General features: G+C 37.0%; 5 protein-coding genes and 2 long non-coding RNA genes across 9 annotated transcripts; 1 reads left to right on the forward strand and 6 right to left on the reverse strand.

The window, feature by feature from the left end:
* Positions 1-343: 343 nt before the first annotated feature.
* On the reverse strand, positions 344-2,799 carry LOC141901190 (protein SSUH2 homolog). Its single transcript, XM_074788299.1, has 11 exons — positions 2,613-2,799; positions 2,370-2,534; positions 2,159-2,275; positions 2,014-2,086; positions 1,779-1,905; positions 1,484-1,669; positions 1,220-1,377; positions 1,044-1,136; positions 827-935; positions 571-675; positions 344-499 (listed from the first exon to the last, which is right to left on the reverse strand). Exons 1-11 carry the CDS (start codon positions 2,710-2,712, stop codon positions 344-346), a joined length of 1,389 nt encoding a protein of 462 aa, XP_074644400.1. The 5' UTR covers positions 2,713-2,799.
* A 1,610-nt stretch (positions 2,800-4,409) lies between these two features.
* LOC141902622 (uncharacterized) lies at positions 4,410-5,846 on the reverse strand. The gene is made up of 3 exons (XR_012618904.1): positions 5,761-5,846; positions 5,436-5,540; positions 4,410-5,013 (listed from the first exon to the last, which is right to left on the reverse strand). It is a non-coding gene; the product is annotated as an uncharacterized LOC141902622 (long non-coding RNA).
* Positions 5,847-6,064: 218 nt separating this feature from the next.
* On the reverse strand, positions 6,065-7,662 carry LOC141901191 (uncharacterized). Its single transcript, XM_074788300.1, has 6 exons — positions 7,656-7,662; positions 7,456-7,563; positions 7,001-7,079; positions 6,774-6,903; positions 6,504-6,692; positions 6,065-6,079 (listed from the first exon to the last, which is right to left on the reverse strand). The coding sequence occupies exons 1-6, from the start codon at positions 7,660-7,662 to the stop codon at positions 6,065-6,067; spliced, it is 528 nt and encodes a 175-aa protein (XP_074644401.1).
* On the reverse strand, positions 7,662-8,563 carry LOC141902621 (uncharacterized). Its single transcript, XR_012618903.1, has 3 exons — positions 8,523-8,563; positions 8,263-8,385; positions 7,662-7,805 (listed from the first exon to the last, which is right to left on the reverse strand). It is a non-coding gene; the product is annotated as an uncharacterized LOC141902621 (long non-coding RNA).
* A 1,222-nt stretch (positions 8,564-9,785) lies between these two features.
* Positions 9,786-13,016, reverse strand: LOC141902658 (uncharacterized). The gene is made up of 6 exons (XM_074790490.1): positions 12,917-13,016; positions 10,987-11,126; positions 10,810-10,911; positions 10,613-10,703; positions 10,188-10,391; positions 9,786-10,069 (listed from the first exon to the last, which is right to left on the reverse strand). The coding sequence occupies exons 1-6, from the start codon at positions 12,950-12,952 to the stop codon at positions 9,926-9,928; spliced, it is 717 nt and encodes a 238-aa protein (XP_074646591.1). The 5' UTR covers positions 12,953-13,016; the 3' UTR covers positions 9,786-9,925.
* A 2,903-nt stretch (positions 13,017-15,919) lies between these two features.
* On the forward strand, positions 15,920-22,003 carry LOC141902318 (uncharacterized). 2 transcript variants are annotated; one of them, XM_074789984.1, is made up of 6 exons: positions 15,920-16,052; positions 16,147-16,754; positions 19,798-19,895; positions 20,233-20,485; positions 20,580-20,729; positions 20,807-22,003. In XM_074789984.1, the coding sequence occupies exons 2-6, from the start codon at positions 16,164-16,166 to the stop codon at positions 20,912-20,914; spliced, it is 1,200 nt and encodes a 399-aa protein (XP_074646085.1). In that variant the 5' UTR covers positions 15,920-16,052; positions 16,147-16,163; the 3' UTR covers positions 20,915-22,003. The 2 variants fall into 2 exon arrangements, with proteins under 2 accessions (XP_074646085.1, XP_074646086.1); XM_074789985.1 differs by lacking the exon at positions 15,920-16,052 and having other exon boundaries at positions 16,705-16,762.
* A 565-nt stretch (positions 22,004-22,568) lies between these two features.
* Positions 22,569-25,570, reverse strand: LOC141901989 (charged multivesicular body protein 1a-like). Of its 2 annotated transcripts, none has more exons than XM_074789603.1 (8): positions 25,479-25,570; positions 24,116-24,135; positions 23,937-24,014; positions 23,704-23,850; positions 23,560-23,628; positions 23,395-23,454; positions 23,100-23,302; positions 22,569-22,783 (listed from the first exon to the last, which is right to left on the reverse strand). In XM_074789603.1, exons 1-8 carry the CDS (start codon positions 25,483-25,485, stop codon positions 22,762-22,764), a joined length of 606 nt encoding a protein of 201 aa, XP_074645704.1. In that variant the 5' UTR covers positions 25,486-25,570; the 3' UTR covers positions 22,569-22,761. The 2 variants fall into 2 exon arrangements, with proteins under 2 accessions (XP_074645704.1, XP_074645705.1); XM_074789604.1 differs by having other exon boundaries at positions 25,454-25,560.
* Positions 25,571-25,582: the final 12 nt, after the last annotated feature.

Genomic DNA, 25,582 nt, shown 5'->3' on the forward strand with positions numbered 1-25,582 from the left:
AACCAAGTACAACTGAATGTCTTTATAATATTTTATGAAAAATTGACATGTTACCCTATGGCCCTAATGTCAAGAGTTCGATGATTGTGAATCTCCCGTACGTATAACTCAAAATCATATGATGATTATTAATAGCAACCCGATAGCGGAATGTGATCTTAATGGCTCTTGTTGAGTATGAGTAATGCGATTAGACGAGATAATTATAACTGAAAATAATCATTTTTTGATTTGATGCGTTTATTCATTATATTCCAACAAAAAAATCTTTAGGTTACACATGATAATATTTGTAAGAATATATCAAAGCTGTTTTCGTAGATTGTTTGCATATTTCAACTGTCTAAATGATAATACATGTAATACATCCACGGCAGCACTTTTGCGGATAGTCTGGACAATGAACTTTCTGTTCTGAACCGTAAACCCAGTATCTCATATGTTTCTCCTTCAATCTGTATGCACATTCAGTCACCGGAACGCCACATAAACGTTGACGCTGAAAATAAATAAACCTCATAACCTAACCGTATTTCAGTGAGTCATACGATTTTCTTATGTCATATATACCTGTCTTAATATCCTCTCATTTGGAAATGCAACGCGATGCGATTCGACCAGTCGCGTAGAATTATTATTTATACTGTCAACGGGATACGTTACTATCGGCCATACCTACATATTGAAATGCACGAACATTTTTAAAAATCATGCTTAACACAATATAGTAAATGGTTTCGTTCTACAAATACTTATATGAAATTGTTTGCATGGATGTTAGCTTTGGATGATGAAAATCTTAAAATTCAGATTTCTTCCAGAGCACCTGTGGGAGATCCTGTTCGTATATTGTAGCACTGGAGACGCTCTTGACGAGATTTTCGGGAATGCCGGCATGATACGTCTTAGGAATAAAATCGCTGACGTGATTGGTACTAAAATGTGAAACGTATAAAAAAATGAATCAAATCAATTACTACAGAAGCATAGAATTTAGTGATGTATATCATAACATCGTCTTTCAAAGTCATTTCGTTACTCACAACGTGACAACTATTTGAACATATATCTTCAAATGACGATACCCCTGACAGGAGGCACATTGAGAGCGACCATCTCCATGACATGGTTTACATCTGCAACACGAAAAATGACTCTGGCCTGGGTTTGAATTTAAACTCAGCTTCTAGTATCAAAAAATGAATATTTAAACCTTTACCGCTCTGCACTAGTGCCTGCGCAATGATCACATTGTTTAAATTCACCCTGAGTTGAAATGAATGGCACTCTGCCATGACATTTTGAACAGTTCACGTGGCCCTTTCCAAAACAAGTCCTACAGCGCAAAAATCCGCATCCCTGGCAGCGATGACAGAGCTATGAATGTGGATGATACGAACATAAAATCACAATCGTTACATGAGATTATTTCCGTTTCGACCTTTAGTAATATGGAACTATACGTAGACTTTTTCAAACTTACCACCGACCTTTCGGTATGGGGCACGCGAATTTCCTTTGTGTGATCTTTGTAAAATGAATCGGGGTTGATAACTATTTCCCAAGGGCCTGGGGCAGGTCCGTTATCAGGTCCGTCAATAGCACCGCCAGTATACGCTTCAAACTTGTAGGTCGCCTTTCGGCATTCAGCAAATGTCTCTAAACTGAGCTACGAAATGAGATTCATGCATATTGTAAATAAACATATAATTCATAAGCACCGATCTATTCATCATCAAAACAGATTCTCGATCTCTAGAAAACGTGGAAAATCTTACATGCAGGAGTGCAGTTGATGGCCGAATATCCTCTATTACCATGTCTTTGGCGGCTCTTCCAAAGCAGACGTTCTCTGCTACGAACTGCTCCATTGCTTTTTTGCACTCATCAGAAGACAAGGCACGTCTAAAATATTTTAAAACATAAAAATAAAAATTTTAAAACATGAAAGGGGGTATTGGCCGAACACATTGCATAAGCATCACTAGATCCTGCAAATATTTTGAGGCTTACCCAGAAAAATGCACATCAGCTGGCTGTGGACCCAACGGTGCTGACATGGCATCAGGAGGTGCCGTAAATTTTACTGAAAATATATCCTTTAATAGATATACGTGTAAAATTTGAAGTTGTAACATGTTATGAAAAAAAAACTCACGTTGGTCGAATCCTGCTAATTGGTATCCATCAAACTGTGGTAACCTTGGAGGAGGTCCTTCGATGTCTTTATCTGGCAGTTTTCCACCCATATTTGGTTGCCATGCTATGCAATTATCTAAAAGATACTGACATACATTACATAGTAGATTGAGGGTTAATAAGATGTGATGTATATAATTGTTCCTTGTATGATCAACAATACGACCTACCTCCCGGTCTCTCGGAAAAACATTTCTTTCTTTGACTTCTTCCAATAGCTAAGCCGTTCTCAAATTTCTTATTTTCGTTGCTGGGTGAATATGCGGATCCGCTTGTGGGAGGACCACCAATTTCGGGAGGCCCTCCATAGCCCCCAACCGCCGGTACGGGTTGACCTGTAAGATTTTATTTCTGGAATTTGACCACACGAATTCTGGTGTTAAACGTGAAGTTTTTTACAGTAACCACCCTACCTTCAAGTGTAACGAATACGTCGATATCAGACTGGAATGAATCTTGGTGAAAAAGGCTGCGGTGTCGCCATGAAGTTGATTGCGCCCTTAAAACGGCCATTGTCTACCTGGCTTTATTCGGTTGCTGTTCATCCTAGATCCGGTGCCGGGCTGATATGTCTCGATCCTTTACTGCTCTTTAGTCTATCTCACTCTAAAAATAATGACACGATTGAAAAATTGTTTGATTGGGTGTGCCCTAGTATTAAGTACCACAAGATTTTGGGCTAATCGGTTCATCAATCGTTGGACATATTTTGACCCCATAAAGGGAACAAACCATATGGAATATAGATCAACCATCTATTTCTTTGTACGAATTGATTCCTTACATTGGTTCACCGAAAAGCTAATAGTTTCTTGAATAAATTGCTAGTTGCTTTAAATCAATACCGGAACTTGATCGAAGATTGCTCCATAATTAGACAAGATAAATGCACGTGTATTTTCTGTCTTTATTGTTCGCATTGTATATCGGTGAATTTCATCATCCGAAGATCAATAGAATTTACCTATCTCGGAGCAATGATTACGTGAAAACATCGATAATATTTTTCTCTTAATGTTATCCGTTTATTCGACGTAAATTTATGTATATTGTAGGTAGATGTTTGTTTCGTTGTGAAAAGCACAACCTTATGTTAGCGGTTTTCGATATTTTTGAAAGCAAATAAACATACCAGATTGTGCTCTTCGGCGATTACATATCATGTATTGTACATACGTATGTTTTCGCCACACCGCGAAATCCCAATTATTTTCAGGTTGAAATTGATCAGTACTAAATCGATGCGTCTATAAATATCTGATAGCATGATTTATTCAAAATCAGGGGTAAGAGTATTTCTGTATTCCATTCATTTTAGCATTTATTCAAATACACGAATAGGTGTATATCTAAATGTCCATGTTGTTTCGTGTTTTGAAAAGTTATTTTGTAATCGCTAAAGAATTTCGTTCAATATCGTTAAAACCAAGTTTACGAAAAGCTATTCATGCTCACCTTACAAATCTCCAGAAAAACGAAAAACCGTTGTATATATCCATATGTACCGCATTCGAGCTGTCACAGATTATGCATTTGCCAGTAGTACAATCTACCGCTGCATTTTAATATCAGATAGACATCTAATGAATACACGCGCTCTGTAATTGTGAAATTGTATCTCTCTTGCAGGGCGGTGCAGCAAATACTTATATGACGTCCAGAAACCCAACAATTATAGAATTTAACCCGAAAATAGCTTTTATACTTCCGAATGCCCTAAGATTGATAACACTAGATGGTAAATAACGCAAAATATTATGTTCGTGATGTTTGATGGAAAATCGATGTTGTTCGTTTTAACCACACCTATCGGTTCCAAACTAGATACGTATGAAACATCACAGTATATTGTATTCTTGTTGCCGCCATTAGGTAAACTGATAATATCTCAAATCGTTCGTCGGCGTCGCTATCCTGCTGATTGTGCGTAATCGAGCCAGTCTTTCTCTCAAAATGTCGGATAGCAATTTTGCACCGAACAAAAAGAAAATAGTCCGCCTAATGATGGTGATGATATTTACCCTTTCATGAGTAGCTTCATCTGTAAACAGATAGAATCTCTGCACCATTTTGATACATGTTGTCTCTGCTTGAGGCTTGCTTACATTTTTGTTCGATCGTTTCCAGAAATAAAAGAACACTACTATACACTTGTTTGAATAAATACGTATTTTATTCGATACATTTATACATGGTAAATGGTGGTTTACAAGAATAATGACATTTGAAACATACTTAGAAAAACATTTATAACATAGAAATCCCTGTTTCTAAAGTTTCCTTGATCAAACGTTTTATTCGACGTTTCATGACGAAACGTCGAATAAGATATTAGCTCAAGGAAATTTTTTGGACTCATCTTTCTTAAGTATTATGGGATTTTATCTTAAATTGTCGTGACAACACGGATAGAGCGTTTCATCAGGCTTATTAGAAAAGAACCATTTATTTAAATTTTACGAACAATTCCTTCGGGAACAGTAATCTAATCATGCTTATAGGCGAAAAGTCTCTAGGTCATTATTACAACAGTCCGGTCGGAAAGTAACAGATGGCTAGAACTCCATATATTATTTAATTTGGAACAAAAATAGATGGATTATCAAGTATGGAGTCTTATAAACGACAACCAAATCATCTTTTTCTGGAGGCTTAACAGATTCTTCAAATGATTTGACAGACATGTTGACAACAACGATGCGGGGGGTCAGGTGCGTAGATCTTATCATCGAGACCGTAGACCCAAAAACAGCGCTCACTATCCTTCCATGTGTACCAGCACTGTGTTACTGGCACTCCACGCAAAACGTGACGCTGAAAAGACGTAGATGATAATTTCTTAATTGAATGGAAATGATTATTTCATTATCAAAAATCACTGTGTTAAATTTAGGATCGTTTATCTCGCAAATATGCACGGAGAACAGTTATACTTCGCTATTATCGTGATATTTATTTATGGCATCAGCGGGATAAAAACAAATCAAACAGAAAACTCATTATCCGATAGGCGAGTGAGAATATGAATAAAGCGCATGTCTATATGCAGTAGAAGATTACATCGTTGTATCAGAAATATCCAATTATGCGGCTAAATATATAACAAACGATCGATGATGTGTAGAAAATGGTTTTCAAGTTTCCAAGTTGTAGTGCCGCAGAGAACAATATACGTATATTATATGTTGTTAGGTAGTTTACATTTTCGAAATGAAATCAATACGTGTGATACATACCTGTTTAATGAGTCTTTGATGCGGAAACGAGTCGTGATGCTCTTTAACCAATCGCTGGGATACGATATTAATCGCTTCAATATCATGAGTAGTGATCGGTGAGATCTTGAAATGTCAAAAATAAATCGCAGTTTTTAATTTTTCATTCTACGTATCTAACGATAGCAGCAAAAATAATAGTATTTATTATCTATATATTGGAAAAAATAATGTTATTTTCTTGCTGAAACTGATGAAAATTTCTTTGTCTTAATTCTATTTTCTAGGAAATTGTTAAGTTTAGTACTACTGTAGTAGTTTGTTATAAAAACAAGTAGGTGCATACGTGAGTTTGTGTCTCCTGGAATACAGTCGTGCCGTCAGCAGATCGAATTAGATCATCGTGAAGACCAGTTTCTTCTAAGGTACAATCACTCATGTAATTAGTGCTGTAAATATCAATAATATTACCATCATTCATGATTCGCCAAACACCAAACCTGATTTAGATACAGGATCTATTTATTCGATCACAAATTGAGCTAGTGAATGGTTTTGAATTCGTTTCTTACTAATGGACACCTAGACATATGTAGATATTTAGATTTCCGAAGCCTTCGCAGATCGAACAAACCATTAGTCCACCTCCTTCACACATTGTACACCTATAGAATAGAAATATAAACAAAAATTTCTCGGATTCCAATATATATTGAGATGTGTATACGTAATATCATACGACTTTGCAATTATCACTTGTGTTTTCCACTGGTTCCGCACAATTTACAAGTGGATGATGTCTTGGTGGTCGAAGTGTCAGAATGCGCCCTTCTACATTTGGTACAATCTGCTATACCCAGTGTCTCACATGTGGTACAACGTCGATATCCACGTCCACGGCATTCGTAACATGGCTAAAACATAAACTTGATTATCACACTGGCAGTTACGAAGCCCATGTATTTTAGTTAGGCGGTATGATCGCTCTAGTTTATACGTCTTTAGACTTTAAAACGATTTAATTTTCGTCTTTAAGGTCCATCGTAGGGTTATTCTTTGTTAATTATACCGGCCGTGAAGGACACTCACCAAACTCTGCACGGATTCGACGATTCGTCTGTGTTTACTGTGAGTATGGAACATTTTCTCCGGAATACAATCGATTGACCAAGGGTCATCCAGTAACTTTGGTTCTGTCTGTGGAACTTGTGTTTGTTTCGTATTTGGTTCGATTTTAAGCATGACACTTCTTGTTTCTGCGAATGATTCGACGCCATACTGAAATAAAGACAGTTCTCTTTTACTCTGATATTTTTCTCTACTTCTTCCATATATATACTGCGTCTAGCGAAGACTCACGTGTAAAACTGTAGTGGGTTGAATTTTTGTGATGGTCATCATGTCGCCGAACCTTTTTCCATGAACACATTTCTTCTCCAGGTATTTACTGATTGCTTCTCGACAATCTGACTCTTTTTTGCAGCCGACTCTAAAAAAGCGTCCGAAAAGACAAATTATGCTTCGACCCATTCTTAGCAGCATTAGGTAAGACGATGGATATATTCAATTACGTGTGTATCGATTACCTTTCGAACTGATGCGGGTATGGATGATTTGTTGGAGTGCTAACAACCTCATGTGTCGACTCAAATGGAAGCAATATCTCTGCAATTCAGAAGATAATAACCCTAATAGCGGGAATATGACACATTACGTGATAGCACGTAGGTATCACATATTCGCTAATTCTACAGAACGTGGAATCTAAGTTGTTCATAATCCTACAATTCATATTCTTATGCATTTTTAGAACATTCCATGGCGGATATTTGAATGATTCCCGATTTCACGATTGCATTTATACGATAGGTTATAATTAGCAGCAACACGTCGATGTCATGTGTTACGGAAGCCGGATAAGTTTCTGAACATCATGCGATTCATCGATGTTTACGTGATCTATATGACACGTAGTAAGCGAATATGCTGAAATCAGCATGAACATCTACATAGCTGTTCATTACCACGTCACGATTATTACCTTTATTCAGTTCAAGAAAAGGGTAGCCTTTGTACACGGGCAGTTTTATCGAATCTGGAAGATCAGTCCGCGCTGAAGGTATTTCCCCGCCTATACTTGGGTTCCACGCTGACAAAACAAAAAATAAATGCATGCATCATACGGATGTGTATAAGTTTTCTATAGAATTATCTCGGATGTTTGAAAATATCAAGACAGACCTCCCATGTATCGTCTTGATTCGGGGCCAAACGATGTAGAATTTCTTTTCGGTATTTGATTCGCCGAGTCTGTGGTTATATTTTTACTCGACGGTGGTCCTCCGAACGGACATGGACCACCGAAACTGCCAATCGCAGGAATAGGATCCCCTTTGATAGAAATTCAAGAATATGTCATCAAGAGCTGTTTGAAACGCAGCGGGAAAATGCGCATTTACTATGAAGAAGTAGACAGATGTGCTTTTTACATAAACCACACAACTACACGCGTAAAAAGAAATGAAATGGTGACCGGGTCAATCAAATTATTGCCGCTCGTTTATCGTTTCCGATGTGTTTCCTCTTTCGCTATTTTCACCACGGACAATTTCATTAGTGGCTGCCAAAGGAAGGAGCAGGGGCAAAGGCGCGACGAAAAAAAAAACAATTTTTGTACCGTATTGATAAAACAACACGCGTGGATCGTTATTCAAGAAATAATCATCCTTCTAAGAAAAAGGTGGACACACTGGCAATGCAAAAAATATTATTTCCATTCCCGGCTTGAGGTTAAATTATTGCAAGGTGATTTTAGTTTGTTCTTCGCTAACTTCCTCAGATGTATTACCTTCGAGACTGATGTGCATAGCCGTATCTTCAAAACAGCCTTCATTGTGCATTGAACTTTGTCTGCGTCTTCCGTCACGAAATATCATCGTTCTAACGTTTATAAAGGCTGCAGACTATTCAACTACAAGTAACAAGCTAAATTCACTTTCCTGTAATCACACGCATGAACACAAGAAAGAAGGTAACAATAACATAATAATGAGTTTCCTCGTTAATACCTAAAATTTTGGTTGATTGATATTTGATAAGCATACGTACCTGTAGGATGGCGAGCTGACAATCCGCTACTGATCCAGCCGGCCGACTGACTACCGGTTACTGACACGATTGATTGCCATGGCTACCAAGCTATCAAGTCGAGAGTGCGCTTACAATATAATTACCGGTAGCTGATAAAACTATGATCCATAGATATAACTTTTTTGAAAACATTTTGAGTCACTAGTTTTGTAGATGACCCCTCAGACACCTCGGTTGTCGGCTTAGGATTTTGATATCAATATTTTCCGTTTAACGTCGACAACGGAGAACTTTAGGAGATTCCACCGACACAAACAGAGCTGCTAAATGAGCAGCTCATTACATCTCTATCGCAAAATAATGACAAAAACTCCATATTACAGCATGAAAGATCACATTGTATTTCATTTGGTAAGTATTTACAGTACAATTCAAATAAAGTCAAGTGAAATAAAGCGGAACCTCGTTACAACGAACTCGGATACAACGATTCATCGGATTCACTGTATATTCATTTTAAATTCTATGTGTACTATGTCCATGCATCCTAAAAAATATTGAACGTCTAGAATGAAGAAAAAGTGATTCTCGCTGATTATTTAACGGGAAAAAAAGCTTTCCATTGAAACAACAGCGTCATAAACGTCATGAATTCCTTTAAAATTAAATTCATTTATGAACAGATACAGAAAGAGGACAACTACATGTAAAACACAATAACCATACATTATCGTACACACTAAACTTGATTTATATGTGATATCTTTTTTTTAAAAGACGCTTAGGCTAAAAAAAAATGATACCTTGTTTCTCCGCTCTGCTGAGCTCAAATGTTGACCCGGCCGGCCGCCTATCTACCCTATACATTACTTTTTTTTAAATCCTGATCAATTTTACCATAACAGACCCGGCAGTTATCGGAATGAACTGTTTATAAATCTTATCATATTTTACAAAAATGATCCGGCCGCTGCGGAGAAACAAGGTATCATTTGAAATGGACAGCGAGTTACCAAATGCTGCGCACCCTATCCTTGGTATCATCGTCACCGTATTATGTATCGCAAATCCGATAATGGCTTTATTCAGACCAGATCCCACTCACGAGAAAAGACCGATATTCAACTGGAGCCATCGTATCGTTGGTGGATTATCATAACAGACCCGGCCGCTATAGAAATGAACTGTTTATAAATTTTATCATATTTTACAAAAATGACCCGGCCACTGCAGAGAAACAAGGTATCATTTTTGTTTAGCCTAATACTGTTTTTCACCTATATCAGAAATGTGAACTATAGATCGATTTAAAAATATATACAAATAAAATTAATCAAGGGAGTTAAAAATATCCGATAATTCATAGAATGATTTACAGCGAGATTAAATTCCACTATCAGGATGATTCATATAGCGCTGTATCACTGCATTATACGACCTTCAGGATGTGGATAAGGCACTCCAAACTGTTTACACAGTCTGTATAAAGTCTTTTCATATTCGCGGTTGAGCTTAGCCGACTGCTGTAAACCATACTTCAGGTCTTTAATTTCATCGAAAAAGCCCTGAAAAAAGAAAGATAGACATGGAAAACCTATGAATTTTCGTTTGAATAGTGTTTTGATATTTTCTGGAAAATGAATCTCCATGTATTAAAAGCTAATTTTCATGGACAGTCTTTACCTTATCCAATCCAGTTAATTCTTTTCTGAATTTATCATTTTCTTTTTTTAATCTCTCATTCTCTACTGACAATTCTTTTAAACGCGCGTTGTCCAAGCGCACATTTTTCTTGTTCTTCTTTCCAGGGGTTGCATCTTTTTGTTTGGCAGTGACTGCCTGCAACTTTTCTTCCTGTAATTTCATCTCCAATTCGTTGACTTTCAGCTGGAAAGAATAATCATAAAATCCTCCTGTAAATACAATATGCCTGCATAAATCCCACAATTAATGAGAAACATATTCAGGAATATTGTCAGTGTTTCTGAAGATGGCTATTAGGATTTATTTGAAACGTTGAATTCAAGATTATAATAAATCATATTTAAGGGAACTAAGACAACAATTCAAACTTGTAAGGTTAAGCTTTAACTTTTTTCATAACTCACACTCAATGCTGTAATTGTATCTGTGTGTTCCATATTTATCTTCAGTTCCTTTTCGTATCTCCTCATTAAACTGTTGTGCATAGACATCAATCTAAAACATTGAGACACCACTGAGAAATATATACCAGTCACCAGAATACATATCTCCAAGCGATAAACAGAATATTATTCCGAATGAGTTTTGAATATTCACTCACTTTTTCGTCTTAGCTGCTTCTTCAATTCCTGCCATCGGTTTGGGTTCTTTTTTCTGAATTCGTGCGTAAGTTCGAGATCCACCTTCAGTTTGAACATATGTGCTGTAGATTGAAATATAGAATAATCAGGTTAAGTAGAAATAAACGTTAGGTTCAGCTAATCTTTGTCTCACATACCTTCTTGTCGTGACAAAGTTTTTCAGCATCTCCTCAACTTTTGATTTCTCCGTCAAGTTTAAAAGCTGCATCTTCAGACCTTTGTTTGTTTCATGAAGTTTACTGATCCTTTTCTTGAGTTTTATGTTTTCTGCATTAAGCTGTATCAAGGATCAAGGAACAATCATAAAATAACATATATAATAAATGAAATAATATATTTGTAATTCGAATAAATAATCCTAATCTTTCCAAAGGGGCTTGTCACATTTGATAGTGAAGTGGTAAAACCGGTTTACCCAATACAGAAACAGGTCTACTACTCATAAAGTTAAAAGTAGATTTTTATCCTATTCCTTCCCAGTCAGGAACACTTTCCAAAAACGGCTTATTCTGCCAATTTCGGCGTTTTCCGCCAATAACGGCAGAATCAGTCGTTTATGGATCACTCAGTTTTGAAACTTTTACAGTCGTTTATGGCTTAATCAGCCAGTTTCAGCTCACTAAGTTTCGAGTTTTGCTTTAAAGTTTTTTGCGCACTTCCGGTCAAAATAGCGCATGTTGCCGATTACGTCATAATCTCGAGCAGACGATAAGCTTTCATATGACGCTAGGATGGAAATTTTTGAGCTAGGTAAAGTGGTCAAATTCACGTTTTTCTAAATGATTACGTCATATGCAGCCCAAAAACTCCGGGAAAACTCTCAAAACTACTACAGCATGAAACAAGTTTATTAATCATGATTTTTGTTAAAAATAAATTTGGGAACTAGTTTTAAAAACTATTATAAAGTTTTCAATTAAATGTTGCCATGGGTACACATAAAAACATTTGCCATTTCTGGCGTATTCCGCCGTTTTTGGCGTAGCTAGTTTTATAATCATAAACTATTAAGCCATTATTGGCAGTCCACTTGTTATATATGAGGATTCCCCCACCCGCTTAGACGTTTTCCCTTGTGTCTACAGGGTACTTTTTTTCGGAATAAAATAATTAATTTGCTGAGGTGCACGGATGTGTAAATATTATATGTTAAAAATGAAAATAAAATTATTATTATAATTATCATTCTCATAAGACAAATCAATCATGGATGTATAAACTAGTGTATCAAAAATCTAGTTTTAAGTTTTGCCCATGGTCTTATCTTGCCTAATAAAGCATAGAATGGTTGAGGGATATATTGCACTGCATATGATGTTGGTTAATTGAAGGTAATTAACATCTTCGATGCCTCCCAGCTAATTGGACTTGCGATGGGTAGTGATTGAATGAATTAGTGGCCGATGACGTTACAACACTCAAAATCAATACAGCTGTATCTAGATTCATTTCAAAATACAACAAACATTTTCGAAACAATTTGGGATACATGTATGTATATATTTATTACATAGAATACAGGTATAAAGAAAGAACAGAATTCAAATACATTAGCCATCGGAAACCCGTACATTTATATTTAATTCTTTCTTGAAGCCTGGAATGGATCAATGAGATTAATTTTTCGGCGCAAATATACAAATGTATGCCAGCAGAAAAGCGATGATGTCATAATAGGGACTCCCATCGAACTAAGCACTATAAATAGCACCTGTTAAACTATCTAAGCTAAAACGCCGTTTCTGGCGATGTAGTTTTAAAAACTGTAACAGCTGAAAACGGTGGAAATGGCGTTTTTTAAGAACAAGCCAAAAATGGCAGAAAACGCCGATTTCGGCTAAATTGGCAGAAGCAGTTTAAAACTGAGTAATCCATAAATGGCTGATTCCGCCGTTATTGGCGGAAAACGCCGAAATTGGCAGAATAAGCCGTTTTTGGAAAGTGTTCCTGACTGTGGTGGTGGAGGAGGCTCAGTCACTAGTCAGGCTGGATTCAAAATGTGACAAAAAAGTCTTCAAGGACAAGGTGGATATTCCAAAATTCATCAAAATGACATTAAAAACCTACATGACCACAAGTGTGTATATCAGGTATTTCCATCATGGGACTTGAAAAACAGTCGGATATAAGTAATTTGAGCACTGAAGGTTGAAATTTTCCTGTCAAAACAAAATTCAAACTTGGTCCTCAAAATCGTATAGCAAAATTGTTCAGTAGCGAATGTAATAAAACTTGAGCCCAGATTTGGGTCGAATCCTGTAATTCAATTTTGCAGCGCGCGGTGCGTCATTGCCAACCGCGTTTGGGTGCTGTAGAATAGTATGTCCTTCAACGACAAGACGCGATACCGACAGTTTTGTATTTTATGTGTCAGCAAGGAAAAGAGTTCTACATGAAGAAACGGACTAGTGAATTCAGACATATTCCATCGATTACTGCCTGGCGCTCCAAAATTTTTTAACTCGTCTCAAAATTTAGTGGTCATATATAATGGGTTGTTATGGTTGCCTGTAATGGCCTAATAATAATGCCCCCAATGGCATTCGTCTTTCTAATATTCAAAAGGCTATTCAACTCGCCGTTGTTTTTTATCAGTTGACTGATCAGTTATGAATGATTTTGTATAGTTTTTATTTAATTGTGACAAGTAGGTAGGCCTATGACAAGGCAACTAATGACGGCTTTGAGTTAGAGAATATGATGTCGTGATCACTTAGAATTGCTTATATGCCACATAAATTGTCAGGTTTGGTTGCTATTCTTGTTTGAAACAGTAGCTAATAAATGTCATGCCAGTGACGCGTGTGTGATGGTTAGTAGTGGGAGGAGTGCCACGGTTTTCCTGACGATTGTCACTTGAGAAAATAATGAAAGATCTAGGGAGTGGACGGATTTATTCGATTCTTTGTTATAGGCCTATACTAGTATATATCACCAAAAATATTCACAGCTGATGTTATTTGATGTAATGGTAATTTAATTATCATCATTAAATTCTATAAAGCCCTATGAACTGCAATACCAACTAATTCATTATCGATTTGATCGAGTGCAATTCATTATCAATTGTCCGTCCATATGTATTTTTCGTGCTAGTGAATCTCTGTAAGGTTGATCAATTTTATTTCATATATAGAACTGTGAGCTCGCTGCTACCGATGATGCGATGATGCTTCAAAGAAAGAGTTCATTGAGTACATCGAAAACGCCTTATTTCTAGAGGTATCACGAATATGAAGATACCCTTGATGTAGGTATTTTGCATTTTCTCTATATAATCCATCCGACAATTTCATTTCTAGGCAAACAGCACTTTAGTCGAGATATGTTTCCTTTGGGTAGTTAAATAGTACAACCTATTTCAAATCATTTGACGTCATATCAACCGTATGCGTGAACGGGCTTTAGGTTCCAGGGATTTATAGATATTGTTCACTGGTAAAATTATCTTCGTGGCAGTTCGTCGTACTGGGCAAGACAGAGATGATCATAACTATCAGATTCATCTGACATTTAACGCATTTTTAGAGGACTTGTATATATGTGAAGCCTGCCTAAGGCTAGTAGGTTGCGAATTACGAGCTGAATTGATTTGTATCTAGTTGTTCAGGCGGGGGAGTGCGCAACAGTATATGTATATATATCTAGAGTGTAATTATGTGTGTTTGAATGAATTTTAAGTCATTTAATTTGTTAGAATATAGGGCGACTGGGAGTGGAAGGCAATCCAGGAATCGTTCTTATAATATTCTTGACGTTCAATATTGAATTTAATTTGTCAATTTGTCAATTGATAAACACTCGCGCACCATTAAAACGTGTTCAGGTTTCCATTTGTTTTATCACTTTCGCCAATCAAAATAAGTGAAAAGATTATTCTAAATTTTCAACGTGCCTGTGTTAGAGCCCTGGAGATCATATGCGTGTATAATTCTTAGAATATTACAGTATTTTTTATGTTGGGTTTAGAATTAGTGTTTTAAGTAAAGCGCAATGAGTCTTTTTTTTTAAAATAGCGCCATATGAAAGCATATTTTATAATTATTCTTATTCTCATTTATGATTATCTATAAGTATATTTTGTTCAAGAATAAAAACGTTCTATCATTTTACATGGATATTCACTGGAAATTATACTGTTATCTAACATTACATTCTATTCGTATATGCGCGTACGTATAGGTCTACCATATCGTCGCTAATGAATCAAAGCACCCTTAAAAAGGAACCGAAAACCACTTAGAAAAATCTCAACCAACAACAAAAATATTCAAATTTGAGACGGAAACAATTTTACAATAGAACGCGGAAATCTTGACAAGACACGTGAATCATTGAATGAAATATCTGGAAGACAAAAATGAAAATAGGTATAATACGATTTTGTCTGTTTTCGCAACAATACCTGTTAAACATTATGGTCACGGACATCATTATTGTTTCTTTTAACAAGAAATGCAAAGAACTGGATTCTATGATTGTAATGAGTATGCGTTTGTTACGTTACACAAAATAATGATCGATTGTTTGTGGTTTATCGCAGCGTTTTGTGTTGTATGACTTAATCTGAGACTAAAATAAATGAAAATCTATTGTGTGACAGATTTCACGTCGCGGTTTTCAATACAATCGAATACTGCGATAGTCGATTTAAAAATGTCCGATTTTGGCTCGCAGTATAATTTGAATCAATGTGATTATTGAATACATACCACGTAGGAGTATCTTTTTTACGTAGTCTAAACAATATTGAATGTGAGATGTAGAGCGTGGGCGTTTTTCTTAATGTTGACATAATCGCACAGTACTGGCATTAGTTGTCACGGTGCCAGGTATATATCCATTATATATTTTGTATTACTTCCGTGTGTCGCCACAGAAAACTCAATTACTCATTCAGCAATATTCATTCATAAATTTCATCGTATCTTTCATTTTCCTTCCGAGAAATCCGCCATGGCCCACTTCAACCAGTCTAAACCAATCAGAGACATTGATTTGCGTAGCCTACGACTCTTCAATTTATTGGCGCGAGCAGCGTTTGTCAGGCCGCCGTCAGTCGGGAAGAGTTCAGTGACGGTTGCAGAAGTAAAATTCTTGAAGCCTTAAGAATCTTCACAGTATTCTACGTGTATAAGACTCATTCAGCTATAGTTATTGTTTCGAATTTTTGAATCGAAGGCGTTTTCGCATACGACGCGAGGTACGCGCAATTCCATTTCATTCATCATTCGTTTTACGTTCGCGTCGCAACACAAATTGAAAATCATCATAGAAATTATATCGTATTTCTGTAGCTGCTGATGATAGGAAGATGAAGAATTCTTCTCCGCGGAATGGTGGTGTTATGCTTCGAAACGGCCTGTCCATGTGGGTACTTTTCATTGCGGTTTGTATTCAGTTCACTACCTTAGTTTCTGGTATAAGACCGCCCAGAACCCACGGATTGCGAGCTGTTACCGGACACCGCAAACATTGCGAACCGTTGACAATGAGTATGTGCCTTGACGAGTCTGATATCAAATACAACTGGACTGTATTCCCGAATCGGATCGGGCATCGTCGCCAATCCGAAGCTGCAATCCATATTCGCGAATGGAGCCGACCTATTTATGTCAGTTGTTCGGACATTTTGAGGACGTTTATATGCATGGCGTTTGCCCCGCAATGTGGACCGAATGGGGAACGTTTGGACCCGTGCCAGTCTCTGTGTAGGCTTGCGGAAAAAGGTTGTATTCCGCTTTTGCGGTTATACGGAAAAAGCTGGCCTATCTATCTATCGTGCGATAGTTTTCCCGAGGACGGGAAAGAGACTTGCATGGGTAAAAACAGCGAAGTTATCCGCCCTGGAAGCGGAAATACACAAATTACCGATAATGTGTACCCACCGGTGCAAGGATGTACGGTAAGTTGGTAATTATCAACTTTTATATTAGGGAGTGGCTTGCCTGAGAGCCATGCATATACATACATATACTATTCAATTATAGTTTTGATTTCATGAAGGATTCATTTCCATGACGCAGGTTTATTTACCAAGAACTGCATTCACCTCTGGTCATGTAGATCTCTAATCACGCTTCTATTTCGACCATAGCCGTCATAAACCAGTACTTTAGGGAGAGATGTTCGTGAATGACTTGCCATTTTTATTCTAGATTTTGTCGGTCAATGATACAATCCACATCTATATGAGAGTAGTTACAGGTGGAATATTGTCGATGTCTCCCTTCGTCGTATGATTGGCATTTAGTATTTCACTGTTGAGCCCGCCAAAATTTGGTCAAGGGGTTCACGAAGTACGCTGTATAGCTTTGCTAGGACACGTCGAACACGTGCGCAGTTTTCGGGCACCCGATGATGATAAAATCATTAGAACCAATTTTTGTTGGGATCGAGATCAGAAGTAAATGATACATATTTTCATCGAGGTTGAGCAAATGTGTGCAAGCACATCAGCGGTAATTCTATTATTTGCTTTAGCAAATAACTAAGCTCGAAAAAAGAATACGTACTACGGTGTGCTTTTGGGTCAAACCAATCCTTAGATAACAATTGGCGAATAATGGTCGATTGGAACAAAGTCTTTGAAATGGTTTTATTACCGAGGCTCTCAGTGTTTGGTAAATTGATGTAATATCAATTATTTACCACAATTACGCCTCGGCAACGATTTTGCTGTAAATAACAGTCTGGCAGTTTCCTGGACATTTAATCTAATCATTTAATTAGATTTCATTAGATTTATTTTGTATTGTTTGTTTATATTCTCTGATTAATAACCACACGCGATATGAGACAACAGAAGCGTTGGTAAGCGCTTATCCCTGTATTTTTATGTTATCATGGTTGTGGGTGTGATTTTGAACACTGACAAACAACGACATTAACTATTGATCGCTGTTTCAGTGCTTTATCATAGAAATTGCGACGTTTTCGGGCTAAACTATAAAGCTGTAAACAGTGGAGCGTGCAGTACCGGGAAGGGTTCAAGTAAAACTGAGGAGTGGCTGGCTGGTTCGCCCTCTCGGTCAATCGTTTTCCGATAAATCTACTGATTACCAACATGTTTAATCGCTTTGAAGCACGGATTTCGTGGTGAGACCTAACGACCATAAATAAATGATGTGTTTGCGTTGGGTTTATGCATCCGATTCAACATGCAGGAATGTCTAGGATTTGCCTTAGTTAACCCTGTCTTAGATGTTATTCACAAATATTCAAATACAATGATTTATACCGCATGATGCTACTCAAGTCGTTGTGTGATATCTTTTTGCAAAAAGAATGCTGTTTCCAACTGAAAGCGCTTTTGATATTTCATTCATTGATCATATATCAACAGTAGCACCTTGCGTGCTTCGAAAAAATGCAGCCTATGGCGATAGCATTGCGAATAATGAATATATATAAATCGAATTATAAAGAGCAGATATAATTAATCAATGCTGGTATTGAAGAGATAATCTAAGGATGTTGCACATAAAATGATCTAATAATAAATTGGGTGAAATCACTGTGTTCAGATTGAAATTAGCATATATATATAATATGACATTTTGTATTCCATACTTCTTTTCAAAAGACTCATTTCTTCACTTCATCTTTGTGACGTCATCGTGTGTTTATGTAAACGGCGGGTGTTGGAACATATAATCAGTTCGATCGATGATGATGTCAAATATAACCCGTATGTGTCTTGGTATCGTGTCAACCTCATAAGAACCACAGTAATGTATACACCACAACCCAATTCATAAAGCACCCACCGGGTGTGTTTACGTTTTGCCATATTGAAGCATAGGCCTATTAGCGCCTAATTACTTATATCCGAAAGCTTTATACAGATACATCGATTTCCGATTTGAAATGCTATCATCAAATGAATCATCTTTTTTCTCGAAAAGGTCTATCTAGTAGACATCTATACTAGGATATGTACTAGATATTTGAATTTCCTGAGTAAATTCCACATTCTTGACAATTCTGAAGTGATTAATCTTTCTACGAATGCTCTTACATTTATGATGTTTGATCGTCATTACACACTCCATGTTTTTATAATTCCGAATCGGTCGATCGAAGAAGTAAGGACGTAAAATTGAATAAGATTCTGCAGTAGTCAAGCATCGATTATAAACCTGTCCACGAACAACTTAACCGTCAGCGGAAGTTTAGATCAAAGATCCGCAAAGGGGCGATTATCAAAGACAATGAACAATTCACCTTTGCCCTTGTCGCTTTAGCTCTTGAATGGCTCCTTCCCCTTTATCTTCGACTGATGAAATCTTCGCCGATGAACGATGTATTTAGCACTTAACCGTTCACGGTTAATCGTTTGGGATAGCGATAAATGTCATCATATAAAATCGGAATTATTGGAAATAATCACCGTTTGGGCCAGTCTCCCCCGCAATACGATATCCATAATTAGCAACGCGAGTCTATTTACAACTAATATTAAATCCCCATTTCGGATAAATGTGGAAACTCTTGCGGAAGCACAAAAGGGCACGTCGATTATCTGTTGCTTTATCTATAGAATGATTTTCAGCTTTGTAGTCGAATTAGAATGAAATTATAACATACGCCGTATAAATGCGTATAAGAAACACCCGAGATCAGTTGACACCCTATTATTAACGGAAGATGGATACGATGCGCTTTCGTGTAATTTCATCCTAATATACCGCCTATAATAGCTCGTCATAGAAAATCAACGAAAACGCGTCGTATTTTCTTAACTTGTTAAGGGGAGTGTGAAAGATGACTATTTGTAGCCTAGACAGTTTATTAACGAAGTTGATACCATTTCACGATACAAAAAGAGAAACGAGTTCGAAAAGGTTTCCTTAAGCGGTCCAACGTTTTCGACTTTATCCGATTAATCATCTTCATCTCGAAGTTGTTCTTTATAGGTTAAGATTTATTGAATTTATTTCTTACAGACTGGTATCGACATTGAAGATGAATTCAGCGGAGTGCAGTTCCACCGAAGTTTTGCGGGTAGTCGTGTGGCAATTGGAAAGATTACGACGAATAATGTGTAAGTGCATGTGAATATTGAAGTAAACGCGAACCGGGGATGTGGTGGGATGGTGACAATGGTGTCATTTGAAGATTGAACTCTGCCGTCAAGACGTCATAATTTGCTATGGAAGACGACAACGGCGATGATTTAACGATGGTATAACGAGGCAAATGACGAACTTTGATTGGCACACGACTGACGCAGATTGTAGCGTGTTCGGAGACCATTAGTTCCTTAGCCCGAAATCTAGAATGCATAAACTTCATGCGGCACAGTGGAAAAATCATGCAATATAAACAAACTTACATAGGGCTATAGTTTATCAGGTCGTTCTTATGCTCTGTATTTTCAGTTACCCCCACAATCTAACATTCGACTTTAGAACAAGGTCCAGCGAATCTCAACTACTAATGTTACTGACGAATAGGAAACCGCATCACGATGATTTCATTCCACGACATTCTAGAGGTTCGAACATTCCCGACTTTTTTGCCATCTACATATCGAACTGGGGCTTTCCACGCATAACGTGTAGTTTCCGGTGTGGTAGAATGTCCGGAGTTATGGTGCATTACCAGCGACTTGACAAAAACAACTGGCACAAAGTAAGTTCATCTTATTGATTGGGCAGTATGTTTGTCCTTGAGAGTGGTAATCGTGGACAGCAGAAGATAAAGACTTTCAAATCATATTTTGCAGGTAACGTTCAACGCAGAAACATCATACGTATCATACGATGAATACAGTAATGCGTTGCAATGCGGCATGCCAGACGTTTGTCGGGAGGATTTGAAGTACATGTACATGGGAGGTATGCCCGAGCGATTCCTGCCGAAATCACTATTGAAGGTAACACGGCGTAATATATTTTCTATGACATCGTATTTTCTTTATTTTGATATCTATAATTTCGGGCTATGTTTCAGGAAATGCTACCGGCACGTACGCTAAGGGGCTGTATTCGAAAACTGCGCTTCAACGGACGACAACAGTCGGTATCGGCGCGGTACATTGCAGTGTCAAGCTGCTGTTGAGAGGATTATTCGGGTTGACGGCGAGGCCGAGTTATACGTATGAACTGCTACGTAACGTAACGTATCACGTCGCAACCTTTATCCGCTCTCACAACACAGTTGTAACTGAACAAACAGAAATAAATAAGGCGATTTCAATGCAACATACATATACATATATAAACTTTCCTTCAAGATGTCCCGAAAGACGTTGTAATGACCGAGTTCAAAGTCTAATTGTAATTGTGTATAATGTATTCGTATAACCCACCGTTAGCTATTTAAAAGGATGGAATGGATTGTGAATCACACTACGTATACGTACCACAAGCATTTTACAAAGTCTCCAAAATTAGCCACTTCCATCGATGTGGGGGTTGACTTTTCAAATATAAAATAAAAGCGTGGTAAATAATTGTAATCACAAATTGTGGGACTTACTGAATTGAAGTAAGTCATGAGATCCTGTTACTGTCGGGTTCTGATCCTCTTCTTTCGCAATCATGCCACCATCATTTCCGTAACACACGCGTTTTTTCCCTTTGTTCATAAAACGGACATGCATTTCAGATTAAGAAAAACGTGTTAATCAATCATATCTAGATCTTGCATAAAGTTATTCGGTTGAAAATATATAATTGTTGGGGCTGTCCATAATGGACTTTCAAGGTCAAGGACAAGGGGGGGGTTGTTTGGATGGGTACCTCCTTCTTCTTCCAGCTTAATTCCTGTAAGCCAGAACAAATCATTTAGCGCATAACAGGGATGACTACTTCAACTTCGAAACCAAATTTTTGAAATCTTGTGTGGACGTATTTTATGGACAGCCCCCTTTGCATCGTCATCATTATGTGGAATCGTCAAGTCTAGATTTTGGTATAGCTCTTTCAGATCCTTGATAACTGTTTCAGCTGCCGCTACAGCTGCCTAAGTAGCGTTCAGAATTTTAGTTGTATTTGATTGCCAAAAGCTGTACATTTATTGAAAAAATTTAGTTATTTCTAAAAAAGATCGTAATATTATGTATATATGTAGGCTTGCTACATGTTTGTATGCCCAGTATGTTTCCTTTTTGTTATTGTTAATTATATAAACATTATACGTGTACAATATGAGTGTAAATAATAACTATCTATTAGCTGATAAAATCTCATCTTAAAAATCTTTGGATGAAGCAGCACTTTCTTTCACTGTTAGTGTTTTGTTCCTCCCGTCGCGTTCAGGCCGGATTCAACTTTCAAGGCGCACCCGAGGATGTACATTCACTCCCTCCCCCGTACGTATATTGTATCAAATTAACACATTAACAGTTTTAAAAGGATTACTGGAGGTTTGGTTGTCATCGACGGGTTTGAAAGGAAACACGGCTTCAGATCTTCAACGGCTTCCGGTGGAAAATGTGGGGGTGAAATCAAATGGGGTCAATTATCCGGAAAAGAAATTATGTTCTTCACCTTTGGTGCAAGGTTGATAAAATAGGTGAGGAAATGTAGCTTAATCAACGACATTATCTCCACTTTCATAGTGTGGGATAAAGGTTGGGGGAAGACTTCCTCGCGCGTAGCTTCATTTCAGCAAAGATTTTAATATTCCTCCATGAAGAAAGATATAAAAAAATAACCGTTCAAACGGAGCCGAATTTCTAAAACATCACCGTACAATATTTTATTGCCGATATTGAATTCATACACTTATATTAAATAACAATAATGTAGTAAGTTATACATGTAGTAGTTATAGAACTGTTTCATATTTACACTTATTTCTAGCAAAGCAGCACGGCTATTTTTGAGACATTGATTTAATATCAGTTCAATATTGTTTAACCATTTGAATTAATTAATCCTCTCTAATTTACACCCAGTTTATCATTGCCGTAAAGCCGCTAATCTGAAATATAAACATCAGTACACGTATAAAAAAAAGAGCCTGAATTAAGCTCTAAAAAAAACGTCATTCAATGTTTGTTCTAAGGATTTTCGTAATAAAGTCATCGAGGAAACAGGAGTGCCCAGTGAGTATCTGAGAGAAGACTGATGAACAACAGAATACAATGGTGAACATTTTCGAAGGTAGATGGCAGCCCAGTAAGTATTCGAAATCCCTTATAAGTAAACGCACCCTAATGAGTCGTGAAAACAAAATGAAGCTATCTTACATGCTTCGAGTAAAATAGACGAGGAGCCAACTGGATCTTAAAACTTACCTTCTCGAAAGATCGTCTTCTTTCTTTCTAGATACAGAAGCAGCTCCTGCCTCACTTTCCAATGTGGAAGATCCTGGTTGGATACCGCTAAGTTGGTCCATAACTTCTAAACCATTTTCGTCAGCAACTTGTTTGATCAATGACTCAACTTGATCTTGAGGAGTGGACAATGTTGTAGCATTGCCTATTGTGTCTTCAACAGTCTGCAGGAATTGCATATACACACGTATAAGACATTTAGGAACATCATTTCAGTTGTTTCAACAATAGCAGCATGACATATTAACTAACTTACAGACACTGTAACATCAAGATCTCCGAATTGTTTTTCAAATTTATCCATAACGGCTTGCACCTGTCCATGAAAACAAAACAGCTTAACAACAAATTAAATGAAATCATGTTTTTCAGAACTATGACAGAATGAAAGTTTTTTATTACATCCAGCTCAATGATTCACCTTTTCAAGATCCATAGATTTCAATGCTTTATTTAATGATTTTGACACGGATTCTGCATTTTTCATAACCTAAAAATGGAACACGATGATTTCAAAAACCTAATAATAGATTATATCTCTTAACTATGGAAAAAAATATCATACAGTTTTCATTGTTTGAGCTGTCTGTACACGAGATACAACTGCATCCACTCTTGCAGCCATACGCAGATAATTCAAACTCTCGTTCTTTTTGCGTATGGCGTTTTCGGCATAGATTCGGGCGGCCTCCACATTCTTTTCTTGAATAGACTAAAAATAGTACCACGGTACAGTATTATATCCTCAACCCCAAAAATTAACAATGTGCCGATGAAAAATGAATAACCCTCATCGACCTTTTTGACTTTTCCTTGTTGGACCTTTTGTTCCTTTTCACATTTTCTTGAAAATTTCTCTAGCTGTTTAACAGCAAACTAAAATTTTGAGAAATGAATTGAGTTAGATTTAATCAACTGCATCGTTTCGCCTCAATAAAGTAGCAATAATCTATAGTCTTTAATGAAATTAAACTAACCTTCATATTGAAGAGTGATTCTGGAATAGAATAAGAAATATTATTATGGAATAGTATAAAAATATGGGGTCTGTAGTGTTCAATTGTTTGTTAATGTTGTTAGCTATTCAAAGTTGCATGTTTTTGATGGTAAGTATCTATTGCAGCTGGGTGCCTACACAGTCACAACTGACCAATTTATTGGGTCATTCGAATGTCTCTACAGAGTGATGAGAGTAACCGTACTGTAACTGTCATATTTAATTTAATACAAGGGTTAGGCGCAGCAAGTGTGAAGTGACAGTCTGCTGTGGTGTGTGTTCAGGTAGTTAGTTACCTAATCGTTTGGTGGAAAGCTTTTTATAATCGGATGGGCTTATACCAACAAATATGTGGTTTGTGAAAATATCCGATCGTGAAACTAAACCACAGACAGGTTACAGTAACAGCACAGGGGTTTGGCGATGGGCTTGGATTTTATTTCCGGGTTGTTGATAATCTCGCGAGAATGGCGCTAAATATGAACTGCGAATAAATTCAAAATATCACGGAAATACCTTGTGTTTATATTGTTTATTTATCCGCTATAAAGTTCTGATAAACAATTGGTCGTTAAGGATCATTATCAGACGGTCGTCACGCTTTACTATATAAAATCACAAGGGATGAAACGCAGTTCAAGTCGTGCCAGCCAGAAAGTTGGGACAGTCACGTGACTTAACGCTTCTTATTTGACTGAACGCGAACCTGAAGCATATAAGATGGAAACTATGATACGAAAAATGTTTGAGAATAACTTACATTCAAATGCATTTTTTTACTATGAATTATATATTTCATCATAATTTATTCTTTATAAGTTATTTATTTCATATGAATCATAATCTGACAATTGATATCGGTCTGTGAATATGTTAACTTTAGTTAGTTAGTTTTAGTTAGTTTTAAATCCGATGACGTCATCAGAATGTCACGTGACTGTCCCAACTTTCTGGCTGAAAATTTAAGTACAGCGGAGGCCTGGCGTTTCATCCCTTGTGATTTTATATAGTAAAGCGTGACGACCGTCTGATAATGATTCTTAACAACCAATTGTTTATCAAAACTTTATAGCGGATAAATAAACAATATAAACACAAGGTATTTCCGTGATATTTTGAATTTATTCGCAGTTCATATTTAGCGCCATTCTCGCGAGATTATCAACAACCCGGAAATAAATTCCAAGCCCATCGCCAAACCCCTGTGAGTAACAGTACTGATTTGACAGTTGCAGTGTCAGTGACAAACAGACTTACTCCACCAGCAGAAACCTGCTGGGCTGCCTGACAAGGGTATACTAAGCCGATCTATGATTACTTGAATAAGTGATAAAGTGAAATACCGTCCATTGTTGTATTTATCAGCCCTGGCTGTACGCTACATAGGTTGCAATAATTTACAGTTTATCCTGAATCGAGTTATTTTAAGTTGCGCAACGACCTTGAG

The sequence above is a fragment of the Tubulanus polymorphus genome, chromosome 3, assembly GCF_964204645.1.
Source record: "Tubulanus polymorphus chromosome 3, tnTubPoly1.2, whole genome shotgun sequence".
Taxonomy (NCBI): Eukaryota; Metazoa; Nemertea; class Palaeonemertea; order Tubulaniformes; family Tubulanidae; genus Tubulanus; species Tubulanus polymorphus.